The sequence below is a fragment of the Echeneis naucrates genome, chromosome 16, assembly GCF_900963305.1.
Source record: "Echeneis naucrates chromosome 16, fEcheNa1.1, whole genome shotgun sequence".
NCBI lineage: Eukaryota > Metazoa > Chordata > Actinopteri > Carangiformes > Echeneidae > Echeneis > Echeneis naucrates.
The window spans coordinates 697,719-714,845 of NC_042526.1; the positions used below are offsets into that span (position 1 = coordinate 697,719).

Below are 17,127 nucleotides of genomic sequence, written 5' to 3' on the forward strand. Positions count from 1 at the left end.
CAAAGATTAGCATTATATACAGATGGAAAGATGAAAGATTTACAGTAAACATCTCAATAAGAGTGTATTAATAAATAATGGGTCTTAATGTTCACGCTGGTTAAAGTGTTAAATTTCATACTCTGAGGTGGAAAGTCTGAAATATAATTCAGTCAATTCTATAGAAACCCTGAAATCTTCTCAACAGAGCGTTAAGGACATTCTGTATTTTGTTATCTGTATTTCGTTTGGTGAATTATTACAGGATATTAGAAAGAAGACAAACTACCTGAGATAATGTTGTTAGTTCCACTGAAGGAAAAACTAATCACAGACAGACGGATCGGTTTGGACTTGTGTGTGAAAAGGCCTGAAGGCACAAAAAAAAAAAACACCAGCAAACAACAACAGTGTCAGTCAGAGATCTGTTGTGTTACAGAAGAAGAAACCACAACAATAATAAAGTCCTTTTCACATTGACGCCGTCGGCATTAGGTTGTTGAGCACTTAGTAGAAAAGGGGAAAAATAAAAAAAAGTGCAGAGTTTCCACTCAGTCTCAGAAGGGGTCAAAGGTCAGACAGGTAGCTCCCGCACCTGTGTGGATTTACACAGCAAAATCAAAGAGCTTGGTGTATTCAGAAAAGAGTTTTTATGAGTTGGCAGAGAAACTACTCCTGCCGGAAGATCGCTCAGTCCATTCTGAGGGGGTGGCGACCTCGATGGGGTCGATCTGAGGAAACACCACGAAGCACAGCCGCTGGCCCACGTACGTCGCCCACTCTGCAGGAAGAGAGGCCCAGGATCATTACGTGGTCTGAAACATTTTCTCTCATCAGAGGAAAATAGAACAGGAAGTGGGGGATGGATTGGGGGGGGGGGCTACTGTAACCATGATGATGACGAAGGAAGCTGACGCAGAAGGAGCGGTGGAAACTCACCGATGAAGTTGTAGATGCACTTTGGTTTTTCTTTCCAGTGGACACCCAGGAAGTAGACGGGCACGCCGGTCAGCATGATGACCAGCCCGACACCGCAGACCACCGGCTCCGAGTAAAGACTGAAGCCCAGCAGCAACGCCCAGAACATCAGGTAACACACGGGAACCAGCAGGTTCACCTGCAGGAAACATGGCCGACGCCTTACACAGCGGTTCACAGATTAAACCCTTCGTACAGGAAATGGGAGGAATGTGCCGACTTGTTAGAACCTTGATGGGTCGGTACAGGTTGGGCTTCTTCCAGCGGTAGAACAGCAGTCCTGCGATGGTGACACCGTACGACAGGTAGTTGATGAACGACACGTAGTTGATCAGGTTGTGCGTTTCGCCAATGCAGAGAATCACAATGGTGGCCGTGCACTGCAACAGACAAGGAACCTTCAGACCGTCTGGACCTTTAGACCTTTAGACCTTCAGACGGTCTGGACCTTTAGACCTTTAGACCTTCAGACGGTCTGGACCGTTAGACCTTTAGACCTTCAGACGGTCTGGACCTTTAGACCGTCTGGACCTTCAGACCTTCTGACCTTCAGACCATCTGGACCTTTAGACCTCCAGACCTTCAGACGGTCTGGACCTTTAGACCTTTAGACCTTCAGACCTTTAAACCTTCAGACCTTCAGACCGTCTGGACCTTCAGACCTTTAGACCTTCAGACCTTTAGACCTTCAGACCTTTAAACCTTCAGACCTTCAGACCGTCTGGACCTTTAGACCTTTAGACCTTCAGACCCTCTGGTCTAACATCTGCCTTTGGAATTTCATCATTTTCATCTAAAGTCTAAATTAAAAAATTAATCCATTTTTTGGTTATTTTCATTGATGCTTCAGACATCAAGATGAAAAGTACCATATAGAGTCCAGACCAGAAATCTACATGGGACTGGACTTACGCAGACCAGGAGAGCAGGGATGGGGGTGCAGCTCTTGTAGTGGATCATAGCCAGCAGGCTGGGCAGGTGACCCTCTCTGGCCCCGGAGAAACACAACCTGGAAGCAGGAACACAACGGACCGTCAGCTGCCACCTTACAGCTGAAGACCAGGAGGAGGAGGAGCTCACCTGGACGATGTGAACAGGTAACCGTTGATCCCCCCGAAGGTGGACAGAGCCACGGAGATGGGCATGATGATGGAGAACATTCCCAGCAGCTTCTCACCAAACGTCTGAGCAACAAAACAGTCTGTGAGCTTTACATCGACAGTAACACAAAAGATGAATTATTATGACAATAAACGATATGAATAAAATAAAATCATGACCTCCCTTCCTCTCTTTTTTCTTGATTGATCTAAATCATCATGAACTAATTATTTTTAGTTTAATGTTCACTGTCTGATCTGCTGTTTCCAGGTTCTGATCACAGTTCATGTGACCTTTGACCTGACTCTGCCATGTTACTCACTACAGCCACAGCATTGGACGACAGCAGCTCCTCGGGCGACATGGAGGAGAAGTAGGCGATGTTGGTGAGCGTGTACACGAAGGTCACCAATGGGATGGAAATGTAGATGGCACGAGGTAGATTCCTGACCGACGACACGGCCGAGCAGATGAAACCAAAAGAATCATCAGACGACATGAAGGTTGATCACAGACACACAAAAAATCAGGATCCCTCAGCATGTGCTTTATTTAATAACGTCATCTGTCTCTACAGACTTTTAGAACATCGGCCTCTAAACTGACTGAAAGCGTGTTGAAAATGAAATGAACAAGATGTCTGATAGTAGAAATGGTCTCTTCTGACGCAGCTTAAAAAAAAGCAACCAATGAGAAAAAGTCAACACAAAGAAAAAGGGACAATCAAATGAGACAAAATACGGATCATCAAGCTGAAAAGGTGAAGGTGAGCAGGAAATATTCACCGTCTGGGTTCAACCACCTCCTCCGTCACGTAGTTGAGGAAGTTCCAGCCGCTGAAGGCGAAGGACGCCTGCAGGAAGGCCAGCGCGATCTGTCCGACCGACGGCGTCCTGTCCAGGGCGAAGGCCACCTGAGGCGTCAGAGCCTCGTAGTTCCCTGGAAGACAAACGTCACACGTTTCAGGGAGGATTTCCTTTTCTGCCCTGCCAGGAAGCAGCCAAACTTCAGGTTACCGTTGATGATCTGCACCAGGCCGACAACAATGATGAGACCCAGCGCCATCAGCTTCCCCACCGTGAAGGCGTCCTGGATCCTGGTGGCCATTCGGACACTGGAGCAGTTCACCCAGGTCAGGAGGACTGAGGCATCAGAGCAGAGGACCAGATCAGCTCATCATCCAAACACAGATATGACCTTTGACCTTTACTTTGGACTGTATGGCTGTTTGGATAGAACACTGGAGCCTACGTTTCCCATAATGCACCCCCAGGCCTGTGAACGCCTTCTAATCCCACTGACTGCTGCTCCTTTCCCTCCATCCCGACTCGGAGGGTCCCGGTGTCGGTGGGCGGCAGTGGCCGGTTGCCAAGGGAGGCAGGAATGTGGGAAACGGGCGAGGGAGGGAGGGGGCGATTGTTTCACCTCGTCCATCATTGTCACCGGCTTTGCCCCGCTCTCCGCCACAAAGACGAGCTGTCAGCCCCACAAAACAAAAACACTTCCGTTGCGAGGGGGGCAAACAAAATGTGGCAAGCCCCCCCGGCCCCAACTCACCCCCCCCCCAACAGAGGAGGGCGGTCATCGCTCACACAGCTCGGTGCAGGGTTAACCCTAACCCTAACCCTGTTCACATCGAACATGAGTATTTAAACAGTTTAAATAGTCTTCAGCAACGACAGCGTTGATTATTTGGATTATATATGTTGATGTAGGACGACGTATTTATGTCTTAAAGATTCCAGGTGTCCAAATATCCAAATGTGGCAGACTGAAGCTGGATGATGATCAACGTGAGGACTACGACAGAGGACGGATCAGGAGAATGTGCGTTAGTCAGCAGCAAGATGCATCAACGGAGGTCCATCTGGTCACAACGAAACTCACCCCTCCCCCTCCTGGCCCCGCCCACATGGCCCACCATCCAACCCTGCAGGCTGTGTTTTGTACCTGAATCCAGGCGGTGATGTCACTTACGCAGACAGGTGGCGGAGAGCATCCTCGTCGCCATATACGGAGGGACGCAGTTTGGGAAGACGGGCTGCAGGACGTAGCTGGAGAAGGTGAGCGCGATGACGGCCAGCGTGGTCGGGTACATGATGAGGACGGCGCTCCACAGCAGCAGAAACCTGGACATTCAACAACACGTCCACTGACTGCTGTCACACCGGTGCTCAGATTTTCATCTCTAGAACTAAATCCTACAGATTTGTGAGGAGACGGAGCCTTCGTCCAATCAGGCTGCCGGTCAGATTTGGTTTTTCAGCAGAAAGGTTCAGTTCACTCTTTGAACGTTGACTGTTGTGTATCTCGTTACTCACCCCATTAGGCCACCGAATATCTCGGTGACGTAGGAGTAGTCCCCCCCCGATTTGGGGATGGTGACGCCCAGTTCGGCGTAGCATAAGGAGCCCAGAGCGGCGATGCAGCCTCCCAATAACCAAACCACCAACGCCAAACCCACCGAGCCCGAGTGCTCCAGGACCCCCTTTGGAGAGATGAAGATCCCGGAGCCGATGATGTTCCCTGAGGAGAGCGAGGAGAAGATGAGCCTGGACTTTTCTGACTGTCTGTGTTTAGTAACATAATTCCTCTACATGGGATCAGTAAGCTGTTTCCATTGTTGGAATGAAGGAGCCAAGATTTCCCATAATGCATCCTGGTCCATGTCTTCCCAGACCTCCGTGGTCCAGTTCTGATGTCCACGTGTCTGCTGGTGGACTGTCTGCAGCTGTGTGTTGTGTGCTGGATCAGTGACCTTTGACCCCTGACCCTGTGGGCCTTCGACCTGCAGAGACCTACAGAGACCTACAGAGATCTGAAGAGACCTGAATAGACCTGCAGAGACCTGCAGAGACCTACAGAGACCCACGGAGACCTACAGAGACCTGCAGAGACCTACAGAGACCTACAGAGACCTGCAGAGACCTGAAGAGACCTACAGAGACCTGCAGAGACCTGAAGAGACCTACAGAGACCTGAAGAGACCTACAGAGACCTGCAGAGACCTACAGAGACCTGCAGAGACCTGAAGAGACCTACAGAGACCTGCAGAGACCTACAGAGACCTGCAGAGCCAGATGTTAATTGAAATTATGATATTAATAATTAAATATCAGGAGAGTCCAGCTAAAGTAGCTAGCTTATCCACAGAACGTTAACGCACTGGTTACTCCGTCGGCTGGGAAATTTATCGGGCTGTTTTTATTTTCAGACTGCGGTAACAACATACATTTGATAATAAAGCAGGCCAACAAACAGGCATACTTCCTCCTGTCTTTTAACATCAAACTGGAACAATGAACGATACCAGATTATAATAAAGTTATTCCACAGTATTTACATTATCTAACCAAAATGTGAGTGAAAGGAATAATGTGCATTCATGTGAACACACTATGAAACAGGAAAACTCCCCTCAAATGTATCGATTGCATTTGTAAGTGTGATTGGCATTAAAATAGTGAGGCTCTGTGTGTGTGTGTTGGGGGGGGGGGGGGGGTTAGGCCCCCAAAGCTGCAGGCCTAGCAACGCCCCTGGTGGAAGGCCATCAGTCAGCGGCCGGCCTGCAGCGTGGAGCAGCAGCACACACACATTCACACACTGAGCGGCCGGTCGCTCAGCAGGAGGCAGCCAAGTGGCACAGACAGCTGTTACATAACACACAGTGATGGACCGCAGGCTGCTGGGGGGGCGTCCACCCCCCAGGAGTCCTGCTGCTCCGCACAAGGCCAACAGGCTGAAGGTCCAGATGACCTCCTGATGACCTCCTGAGGGTGGAAACACAAGTTCAGCTAACCCTGCACCAACACACACCAGCCAAAACAAACGTTCTGCTTCAAACCCTTTGACCCATCTGTCGGCCATCTTTAGAGGAGGAGCCAGCTGATTGGCGGATCAGACGTATGAGGACATTTTCCCATAGACTTCAATCACAGGCAGTCTCCTGGACTGCAGGCCTCTGGGTCTGTGAGGTGGAGTCACACCTTCATTCTGTCTGATGACCACCAGGGGGCGACTGGCAGTGAGCGGGAGTCAGATCAGATTGAAGTCTATGGGAAAACGGACCTAATTTTACATTTCCAGGACAACTTCAGCAGGAAGTCTTCAGTCAACAACAGATGCTTTAAAAAGGACTTTTACCAACAACACCACCCCCCAAACCTTCCAGGTCCATGCTGGTCTTTCGGATCCAGAACCAGCCGGACCACAACCACAACTGAGATCGAGTCCCCATCCAAACAAACAAACAAACATGGAGTCTCTGGGGTTCTGCTGCGGGGTTCTTCCATCACTTGTTGATGATAAATGAGCCCGTTGGTTGTTTTTTGGTTGAGGGCCCAGGGGACGCTCCCGTCCCGGTCCCAGTTCTGGTCCCGGTCTCACCTATGATGATGGTGCAGGCGCTCAGGAGCCCGATCTCCTTCTTCAGGGTCACCCTGTCCGGGTCCAGCTTCTTCTTCTTCGGCCCCTCCGTCCGGAGGCCGCTGCTGCCGTTCGGTCCATCCATGTCCTGCCCGGGTCCGGTCTGGTCCGTCCTGTCCCAGTCCCAGTCCAGGTCCCCCCCAGTCCTCCTGTCCTCTCCTCGCTCCGTATTCATGCAGACTCAATGGGCTGCGCCTGCGCAACAACCGGCCGCTGTCCGGGGCAGAATGTTAAATACCCCGGACCCCGCGTGCTGCGTTCACGGACACCGGGAGGACGGACCGAGCCACCCGGTCTCACACAGTCCGGGTCCGGGTCCGGGTCCGGGTCCTTCAGGGGACTTTAAAGGTCGGAGCAGGACACCGAAAAATACGAACGCATTATTATTCTGATTATAAAGTACAAATAAAAATACACAACTTACAGCTGTATACATGCATATATTTGGTGTTGTGCAGTTTTATATCATGTATTTTATGAAAAGCATCCCATATAAATATGCTTTTCTGACACACTTGCAGAATCTTTCACACTCCTGAGGCATCTTCACACAGAAAACACAACAGCTTGACATTCGCTCCTACAACAGCCAGCAAATTCTGTTTTTTAATGAGATCTAATCAAAGTAGATAAAGCTGCAGATATTTCAGGATCATCAGTCAAACTCAAAGCTGGTTATCAATGTGTAATATTCAAAATCATGGATGTTACTGCAATCAGTAAAATGAACAAACAAAACGACTGAAAAACACATGTAGTGCGTCACGTTCCAGCAGCCGTGGGTTTGTGGAAGAAGTTGTGTATTTGCTGAGCGGTTGCCTGGCCCACGATGGGCTCCAGCTCAGGGGGGGCAGCGTTGCAGAGCCGCTGGATGCTGCAGAAACGCTGCAGCAGGGCCAGAGCTTTGATTCTGCCCACACCAGGAACCTGCTGCACGACAGCCAGGACGGCCGGGTCCAACATCCGGGACGAAGCCGTCCTCCTGAAGGGGTTGTCTCTGCCGTCCCCGAGGACCTGGAAACGACCGGACCGGGGTCAGCACCGCAGCCAGCTGCTCTGTCCTCCATCTGTTGATCAGCTTGGTTACTTACCATTTGGGTGATGAGCTGCGAGGCCTCGGCCTGGCCGCCCACCGGCAGCAGAGGCAGGCCGAGGTCGAACATGACGAACTTCTGCACCGTGGAGAAGTACTGCTCACTCAGCCTGGTGTTCTCCACCAACACCAGCTTCTGGAAACTGCTGCTGGCCTGGAAAGGAAGGACACGGCTCAGATCGGACGGTTCCGCCCAGACAAGCTTTTAGAAAACACAACTCACATTTCTGAACAGAACCAGCTTCCTCTTGTAGCTGTTAGCTGCCACGATGTCGCACTCGGACACGTACAGGATGCAGGTTTTGTTGGCGAGGTGGAAATCTGCCACACCGAGCTCAGACTCAAACAGGAGCTTCACACCTCCGCCTGGGGCAGGACAGAAAGAAGACAACAACAAACAACTCAAGAGACAACTTGATCCAAACATTTCCAAAATCACAAACGACAATCAAACTGCTTGGTTTTTTTAAACAGATCTCTGTTTAAGTTAAAATCACCAACGACTAAAAGAAAGAAGACTTAGGAGCTGCAAACTTCACTTCATAGACAATTAGAATATAATCTGCCTGATTCTGTCTGCTCTCGCTACCTCAGCAGAGCTGCCAGCATCGAGGACACTTCCGGCCCCGGCAGCCTTCAGGAAGCTTCCCAGAAACATCACTGCCTGCACAATAATAAACATTAACACTCTGCTTTAACATAGCTGTCCACGTGCAGTATTCTCTGTAATACTTTCCTTTTCACAGTTCTGTATATAATTCAGCCTTACATTTTCTTTTTTTCCCACATTTTTACATTATTCTTTCTACTTCTTGTATATATTTTATTTAGCTTTCTTTCTACCTCACAAAAGCACCTTTTGGAGTCGCACTCAAATCTCGTTGTAAAGTAATCTACAATGACAATAAAGGCCATTCACCAAACACATTCAGCTTATCAGTCTGTTCTTTCAGACTAAATTTCTGTTTCATTTTAGCACAGGTGAAGAACTTTACAATGAAACCTTGATGTTTAAAAGTGTTTTTCTTTAGAGTCCACAGTGTTCATGTTGGCATTAATCATTCTGCTTCATGCAGCTGATGGAACAGAAGCCGAATTAAACATCAGACTTTAGAAAAACTGAATACACTGTAAATTAACATTTTTTTGAATGGGGTTTGGTCTGTTGGCGGCCGGTTGAACTGTCCTACTTGGACTTTTATTGTCTGACTGAAACATTTTCATTTGGTGGAATCGAAGGCGGATTAAAGATCAGACTTCAGTGACGTTTTGTTGGCGGAATTGGACAGAACTGGAGTCGGTTTTGCTGTAAAACGGGTTAGCCTAACCCGAACCCAGCTGAGGTTTGTGAGCCGGAATAAAAACCTTTCAGGCTGCTGACCAGCGGACTCTGCCTCCACTTCTCTCCGATGAAGATGTGTCCGAACGGGGGAAGAGCGGCGGCCGCCATGTTGTCTCCACCTCCGGAGTCACTGAAGGGACAGAACCGATCAGAACCGAACAGAACACGGAGCTTTAAGTTCAGATGAACTTCTTACTTTGGTAGTTATTTAGCTTTGTTTTTCATCCGAATCATCCCGCGCTGCTCTTCTTCTTCTTCGGTTACCAGGAGAAGAAGAAGCCCCGCCCCCTGGAGGGCCGGAAGTGAATTACATCTAAAACAACTTCAAGAGCTGTTTTTTTTTATTATTGTGGTAAGACTTCCGTTCATTCATTCACTCATTCATTCATTCATTCATTCAGCTTCTACCTCTGATCTGTTTCACGGTCACGGGGGTTCTGGAGCCAGTCCCAGCTCAGCCTGGACAGGTGTCCAAACGGTCCCTGATTACAGGAAACAGTCTTGGTTAGGTCACATGTTTAGTTGGTGGTGATGATTCACAATAATTCAGACTTGAAGAGATGTTCCAGGGTTGAATCACTCCACATCTGGCAGGCAGAAACATGTTGCTGCTGTCTTGCCACCTCAGCTCCTCCATCCTAAAGGAGAAAACATGAACCAATGAGTCACCACAGATACGAACTGCTGGAAAATTCTCCAGTTAAATGAAACCATTACAGTCAAAGTCAGTCTTGAAATTATCAGGAAATGATTTTATTGGGTTTGAATATGAGGAATAAGAAATTGGTGAAAAAGGATTGAGGTCCAAAAAGATTGATGTTTGATTTTTCTTAAAGTCTCATTCTTTATGGGTCATTTTTTAATTCATCTGAGTCCTGACAGTGATCTCAGAGAGACAGGAAACACTCAGATCAGCATCAAACTTAAAACATGGCTGAGGTTCGGTAAGTTGTTCAAATTAAAACTAGAACTTATCTCACTGTGACTTCATTCCATCTTATTTTATACCTTTACTGTACTAATCTAACCGGAGATATTCTGATATTGTGTTTGTTGTTGTTAGAGTCAATATCAATGAAAACTGAGTGAATCACAGTAAATGTTTGTTTCTCTTCAGGTTTTCTTTCCTGCAGGAAACTTCACAGTAAAAATGGCAAGTGGAGCTAAAAACGATGGACCAACAGTCAAAACTGAGGAGGTACAGAAGTTTAACTGAAGTTTAACTGAAGTAGTTTCCTCTGAATGTTTTTACAGTTTAACCTTCTTATCTGGGATCAGTCTGTTAATCTCACCATTTCTAATGGTCCTAATCACCCCCAGGCAGACCAGCAAACGGACCTCTGGAGCCAAATGTAACAATGTCAGGCCTGTACACAGACACAAAGCACACACCGTGGATTCACCTGCTCATACACTGTGCACGGTCTCTATCAAACACTGATTGTAGACAACAATATCCACTGCATGTTTTTAACTGAGACATGGCATCCAAAAGCATCCAAACCAAACTACAACTTCATATATTCCTGCAGGACAGCATCCATCCTGTTAGAAAAAATGGACTTTAGAGATCTCACATTACACAAAGATTCATCATTTGTTTTTAACAGCCCTCCCATCCTACGTATGACTGTACAGGCCAAATGAAAGCTGTTCCTCGTTTATTCAGATTTTTCAGAAGCCCTTTTCATTATCCACACCAACTCCGACAAGATTCTAATCGTAGGTGACTTTAACATACATGTGGACATGGCCCAAACTTTAACTGCGATAAACTGCGGCCTTAAACAGGCCCAAACTCAGTCTGTTTCCACCAACACCTGAGGGGGGCCCAGCCAGTTATCGGGTTTAGGGGCATTTCCTTTTTCACGTGGCTGATGGAGGTTTGGAATAATTCTGTACCTTCAATAAATGGAATCATCACTTCAGATCATAATGGAGCAGAAACCGGTTAAATCGCTCCACCCTAGTTTTATTTATCATTTCTTTGTGGGGTTGGACATAAAGCCACTCCTCCACCCCCCCAACAGAAGAACCTGTTCAGTTGGTCCTCAGCTGATGTTCTTTCGGTTTGTTGGCTCCAACAGTCCACCATTCCCTCATCATTGATAATCCCTCTGTCATGTCTGACCAGTCAGCCCGGTCTTTGGATCTTTCTGAGATGTGCACACAAAGATTAATAATCAGAAACCAAAATCCACAGCGAACTGTGAGGAAACAAATTTTATCCATCTTTAACAAAACAACCCTCCAGATGCTCCGTTCTCCTGCTGGGGTTTTTTTGTTGACAGCGTTAATAACAAACTCAGGTCTACTCTCGATTCTATTGCCCCATTAAAACTGAAAAGAGTGAAATCTAATCCAATACCCCCCCGGAGAAATGACAAAATGTAGAACAGCTGAGAGGAGATGGAGGAAAAACAAACTAACCATCAATCACCAAATTTACCGTGAACAGCTAACAATCTCCGATGGGGCAGTAAAACAGTCAAGACAAGCCCGCTTCTCAAAGCTGATCAGTGATAACCAGAACAATCCTAAAATCCTCTTTTCAACAGCAGACCGTCTAATCGACCCCGTGCTGAACAACTCAAGCTACATGTCTTCCTACTCGGGACGTGAAGGATTCACAGCCCATTTTAAAACCCAAAGAGACACCATAAGGTCAGATATTCGACGCTGCCAAACCTCTGATTTTAACAGCGATGCAGGAAACACGAGAGAACTTTGTCCTGGTTGATGCTGTAATGCCAGGAAAAGTGATCTCCCAACCTGTTTTAGACCCGTCCCCACGTCCTTTTTTAATCCGTTTTTTTAAGGTTCCTCACTGATGACCTGCTCAGCATTATAACCTGTTCCCTACAGACGGGTGTCTTTCCAACCTCACTTCAAACTGCAATAATCAAACCTCTGCTGAAGAGAAATAACCTGGATCCCACAGTTCTCAGTAACTACAGAACCATCTCAAATCTGCCATTTTTAAGGAAGACCTTAGAAAAGCTGGCTTTTCATCAGCTGAATGACTTTGTAAACTCTCATAATGTCTTAGAGAAGTATCATCTGGTTTCTGAGCCAAACACAGTACAGAGACAGCATTAACTAAAGTTGGTAATGACCTGAGGTGCAACCTGGACAAAAGAAACTCTGTCCTCGTTCTTTTGGACCTGAGTGCAGCGTTTGACACAGTTGACCACGCAGTTCTCCTGCACAGACCGCCCACCCTGAGTGGCCTCTCTGGTACCGTCCTAAACTGGTTTAAAGATTATCTTACAGGCAGAAAATGTTTTATTAGCATCGAAGAATTCTCATCTGAAAACTATGATTTGAACTGCGGCGTTCCCCAAGGTTCCATTTTAGCTCCTGTCCTGTTTAACCTATACGTGTTGCCACTGGGGAATATCATCAGGAGACACGGCATTAATTTCCATAGTTATGCCGACAATACACAACTGTACCTAGCCGTGTCTCCTGATGACACTGGGCCAATAGACACCCTTTTAAAATGCATTTTAGACATAAAATCGTGGATGCAGCTCAACCAGGACAAAGCAGAAGTACTCATCGTCGGTCCTGAAGCACACAGAGAGGAACTCCATTTAAACTCAAAGCCGTTGGTCTGAACACTGAGCAGGTTAAAAACCTCGCTGTCATTTTAGACTCAAAACTGAGTTTCAGTCCCCACGTCAAACACAGAACCAACTGGTTTGTATCATATGAATATTGAATAGTGCAGCTGTTCTGTCAGAAGCCAACACAGACATTAATGCATGCTTCGATCACTCACAGAACTGACTATTGTAACGCTCTTCTCTCTGGTCTCAAAGGAAACCAAGAACTCAGCTGCACGAGTCTTAACGAGGACCAGAGGGAGAGCCCACAAAGTCTCTGCACTGGCTTCCTGTCTCCTTCAGGATCGATTTAAAATCCTTTAAATGGTTTTTAAGCTCTAAACGGTCTCGCTCACGGTTATTTATCTGATTAGCTTTTAACGTATGAGCCCTCCAGAACTCTCAGGTCTTCAGGCAGCGGCCTTTTAATTACTCCCAAAGTCAACAACAGAACACACGGTGAGGCCTCATTTCATCATTACGGCCCACACCTATGGAACAGACGGCCTGAAGACAGGGAGCAGAGAATACAGACGTTTTTAAAAGCAAACCGAAGACCTACCTCTTTAGCCTGGCCTGTAGCTAAACCTTATTATTCTTAATCCATCTGACTTCTTTTTTATTTATTTTATCTAACTCTTTCTTATCGGTTTACTTATTCTTAACCAACTATTTCTTATTTATTTTGTTTACTTCTACTTTCTCTAGTGTTTCCCCCCACTGCAAAACTCTGAGTGCAAGACAGCGTGTCCCCGCTGCCTCTGATTTCCAATGATTTAAAAATCTTTTGTGAATGTATATTTGTCTGCTATGGATCCTTTGTTCCTTGTTTTTATCTTGTGAAGCACCTTGAGCTGCCACTGCCATGAAAAGTGCTGTACATATAAAGTCTGATTGATTGAAGGAACACAACGTCTTGTAAGCATACCAAACCAGTGATGTGAGTACACTGTCGGTCGGTCCAACAATAACTGGCACTGACAGGAGTGACAGCTGAAGACCGATCCAACAAACACTCAGGAAAAACACCAGCTGATGGTCGGACTGGTTTTATCGGTTTGACATTTTCACAGAACATTGACTGCACAAACAGAAAGGTTGTTGGTGATGGAACTCATCGGACCAGCTGAGACGGGCCGGTCTGGATGGAGGCGGTCTACACAAACAGAGAAAACAACTGTGTGAAATGGACAAAGTCCCAAAAAGTAAAGCTCAGTAATGATGCTGATTATTGTTCTCATTCAGTGAAGTTCAGAGATGTTGTCGACTGGAGCTGTCTGATGGTTCTGATGGTTCTGACGGTTCTGACGGTTCTGACATGAAGCCAGATGAGCCTCAGAGATCTGATGAAGATCCACAACCCCCACAGCAGTCCACCTTAACTGAGTCTGTGCAGGACAACTCACAAAGGACGGCTACACACTGAAACTGCTCAGAGGATTCCTCATGTCAGAGTTTGGAAGAGGAAGGAGACATTGGGTCAGTAATTCTGTCTGTTGTTCTGAAGTGGCTTCGTCCTGTTGGACACGTTTGTCCTCACCAACTGTCACGTACTCATGATGACGTTGAATCACGTCGAGTCGTGTTCTGGTTCGACAATAAGAAAGAGACGGAGCAAAAATGGCCTCCTGGGAGAGTTCCAAGGTGAGAAGCTGAACACAAACACTCGTCTCATCTTGATGACCTTCCAGACTTTTGGGAAATTATTCTGTGGAACGAGGAGACAGAAGTGGAACCTTCTGGGAGCTGTGGGTCCTTTTCCATCTGATGGAAAACTGACATCACACCAACAGTCCAACATGGAGGTCTGAGGCCGCATGCTGACAGAACCATGAATTCTGCCCTCTACAGTATATCCTGAAGGAGAAGGTCCAGCCCATTTGGGTTCTGCAGCAGAACAGCAGCTCTGGAAGACTCCAAACGGCCCGTCAAAGTGTGGACTTCTGTCTGATGGAGACCTTAAACAGGCCCAAACTCAGTCTGTTTCCACCAACACCTGAGGGGGGCCCAGCCAGTTATCGGGTTTAGGGGCATTTCCTTTTTCACGTGGCTGATGGAGGTTTGGAATAATTCTGTACCTTCAATAAATGGAATCATCACTTCAGATCATAATGGAGCAGAAACCGGTTAAATCGCTCCACCCTAGTTTTATTTATCATTTCTTTGTGGGGTTGGACATAAAGCCACTCCTCCACCCCCCCAACAGAAGAACCTGTTCAGTTGGTCCTCAGCTGATGTTCTTTCGGTTTGTTGGCTCCAACAGTCCACCATTCCCTCATCATTGATAATCCCTCTGTCATGTCTGACCAGTCAGCCCGGTCTCTGGATCAGTGACCAATCACAGTCATCACACAGATCAAATGTTCTGATGACGGTCACATGACTGAAGGCGGAGAGAGGCTGGTCTATAAAACTGGACGGACTCAGACAGACAGAACAAACCCTGAAGCTTCGGCATCGAACTGCAAACAACCTGAAGGTTTGGTAAGTTGTTCAGATGGAAACTATCTCAGCTTCATTTTTCAATCTGAATTTTTTTAACAGCAGCTTTAATAACTGTAGACCTCAGAAACCTCTTATCAGGAGAAGTGGACCTTATTCGATTGTATTTTATACCTTCACTGTTTTAATCTAACAGCAGATTGTTTAATTGATCGTTTGTGGACGAGATAAAACTCAAACTGACGGCTGACGTCACGACGTCCACGTCCAGTTTTCTAGACGGTCCAGAGTCATTACAGAGTTCATGTCAGGAAAACTGAGTGAATCAAAGTAAATGTTTGTTTCTCTTCAGGTTTTCTTTCCTGCAGGAAACTTCACAGTAAAAATGGCAAGTGGAGCTAAAAAAGAGGTACAGAAGTTTTTACAGTTTAACCTTCTTATCTGGGATCAGTCTGTTAATCTCACCGTTTCTGTTTTTTGAAGGAAAATAATGAAACATTTTGCATTAATGGAAATGAATGAAATCTGTCTCTCTTTTTAATTTAAGTGAATTAAATGAGATGTCATTTTCTTCCCAGAAAGCGAAGGCTGGGACTGTGAGGTTTCATGTGCTGACAGCCGGAGGGAGTGGCATACATTTTATCATGAAACCCAGCTCTCTAAATAAATTACTTTCAAAAATAACTGTTGAAGCACAAAGAGGTCAAACGGTGGAAAAAGCTCTGAGAGAAGAAGATAAATTTAAAGATAAAGTGTTTGAAAAGGAGACTGTTCTCTTTGACACTGACCAAAAGAAAATCATCCTGCTGTTTGATCCTGTTGATGATCTTGATGGTCAAACTCACAGGATCATTCGGCTCAGAGACATAGCGGACATTCGGCCTTTTGCTGAGGACGACAATTTGACTCAATGGTTGGCCAACCTGAATCTGAGTGAAGGTCAGTAGGACGTGAAGTCCAGAGCCCAAAAACAAAACCCAATCTGATCATCAGGGTGTAGTTGGATGATTTAAAGAGACAGTCTTTGATTAATGTTGTTTGAAAATGAAAATCTAATCTAGATGTAATGATGGATTATTAATCAACCACCAGAACACGATGAGCGAAGTGAAGAACCCTCAAAGTTTAAAGACAAATGAAATGAGACTTTATCTTTGAGAGAATCAACAACAGCTGACTTTATTCTTCTTTGTGTTAGAAATGATTTTTGAATGGATCTTTATTCGAAATGAAAAATGCTGATTGTCTGATGATCAATAATGTTTTTTCTCATGTTTGTATTCTGTGAATGAAAATCTAATAAAAGAATCTGTCTCTTGGCCGGATGTTGATTTCTGATCCTGTAACAGCTGACAGTCGAGGGGGAAACACACCGGTTTCTGAGTTGTGCGCTACACAAACACAACTCCAGTGTGTTCTTCATTTAAACAGATTGTTTAGAGACAGGAAACAGGAAGAAACAGAAGTGAAACAACTTCAGAGTAGGAAACAGAAACATGAATGAATGAATGAACCTGTTGGAGTTTAAACATCCCATAAAAGCAGGACGACCTCAGATCAGAGCAGCAGGCCTCCACCAGGCTCCGCTAACTTTACCGCCAAAACTAAACTATGAAAAACTCTTCAGCTTCATCAGCCAACTTCAGTTTTTCACCGAAACGTTCAAATTAAAGTTCTTATGACATCATCAGTCTTGAGTCACATGACCTTCCTTCAGTTTAACTTTCGCCCTCGTCTTCCTCTGAAGGACTGAAGCTTCCTGACCTGAAGTCATGTGACCGACTGAGCCAATCAAAAAGAAGCCATAAGTTCAGACCTGAAACCTTCATCCAGTCTGCTGACGGGGGGGAAGGCAGCCAGATAGCATTGAAGTCTATGGGAAAATGTCCCTTCTGTCTATGAATCACCCAATCAGGACAGAACAGAGCAGGTCAGCTCCACCTTCCTTATATTTCTACTGGAGCTGATCTGAATCTGGGGGTTAAGACATTAAGATGGATTTATCCTCAGTCACTGTCAGTGTCGCTCTCACAGTTCACATAACTGTAGTCCTCCCAGTGATCCTCCCCCGTTCTCTCCACGAACCACTGACCTGAACAGAACAACACAAACAGGACACACACCGGCTCAGTGTAGCTGGACAGCAGGTGTCACACAGC

At 46.2% G+C, this 17,127-nt stretch overlaps 2 protein-coding genes across 2 annotated transcripts; both read right to left on the minus strand.

Moving 5' to 3' along the window:
• Window positions 1-536: 536 nt before the first annotated feature.
• Window positions 537-6,658, minus strand: slc7a10b (solute carrier family 7 member 10b). Its single transcript, XM_029522344.1, has 12 exons — window positions 6,445-6,658; window positions 4,380-4,584; window positions 4,036-4,187; window positions 3,075-3,200; window positions 2,844-2,997; window positions 2,381-2,504; window positions 2,038-2,141; window positions 1,870-1,966; window positions 1,188-1,337; window positions 919-1,096; window positions 659-760; window positions 537-574 (listed from the first exon to the last, which is right to left on the minus strand). The coding sequence occupies exons 1-12, from the start codon at window positions 6,656-6,658 to the stop codon at window positions 537-539; spliced, it is 1,644 nt and encodes a 547-aa protein (XP_029378204.1).
• A 403-nt stretch (window positions 6,659-7,061) lies between these two features.
• faap24 (FA core complex associated protein 24) lies at window positions 7,062-14,808 on the minus strand. Its single transcript, XM_029522224.1, has 8 exons — window positions 13,455-14,808; window positions 10,211-10,463; window positions 9,327-9,556; window positions 9,115-9,206; window positions 8,942-9,048; window positions 7,800-7,942; window positions 7,575-7,730; window positions 7,062-7,497 (listed from the first exon to the last, which is right to left on the minus strand). Exons 5-8 carry the CDS (start codon window positions 9,024-9,026, stop codon window positions 7,246-7,248), a joined length of 636 nt encoding a protein of 211 aa, XP_029378084.1. The 5' UTR covers window positions 9,027-9,048; window positions 9,115-9,206; window positions 9,327-9,556; window positions 10,211-10,463; window positions 13,455-14,808; the 3' UTR covers window positions 7,062-7,245.
• Between the last annotated feature and the right edge of the window lie 2,319 nt (window positions 14,809-17,127).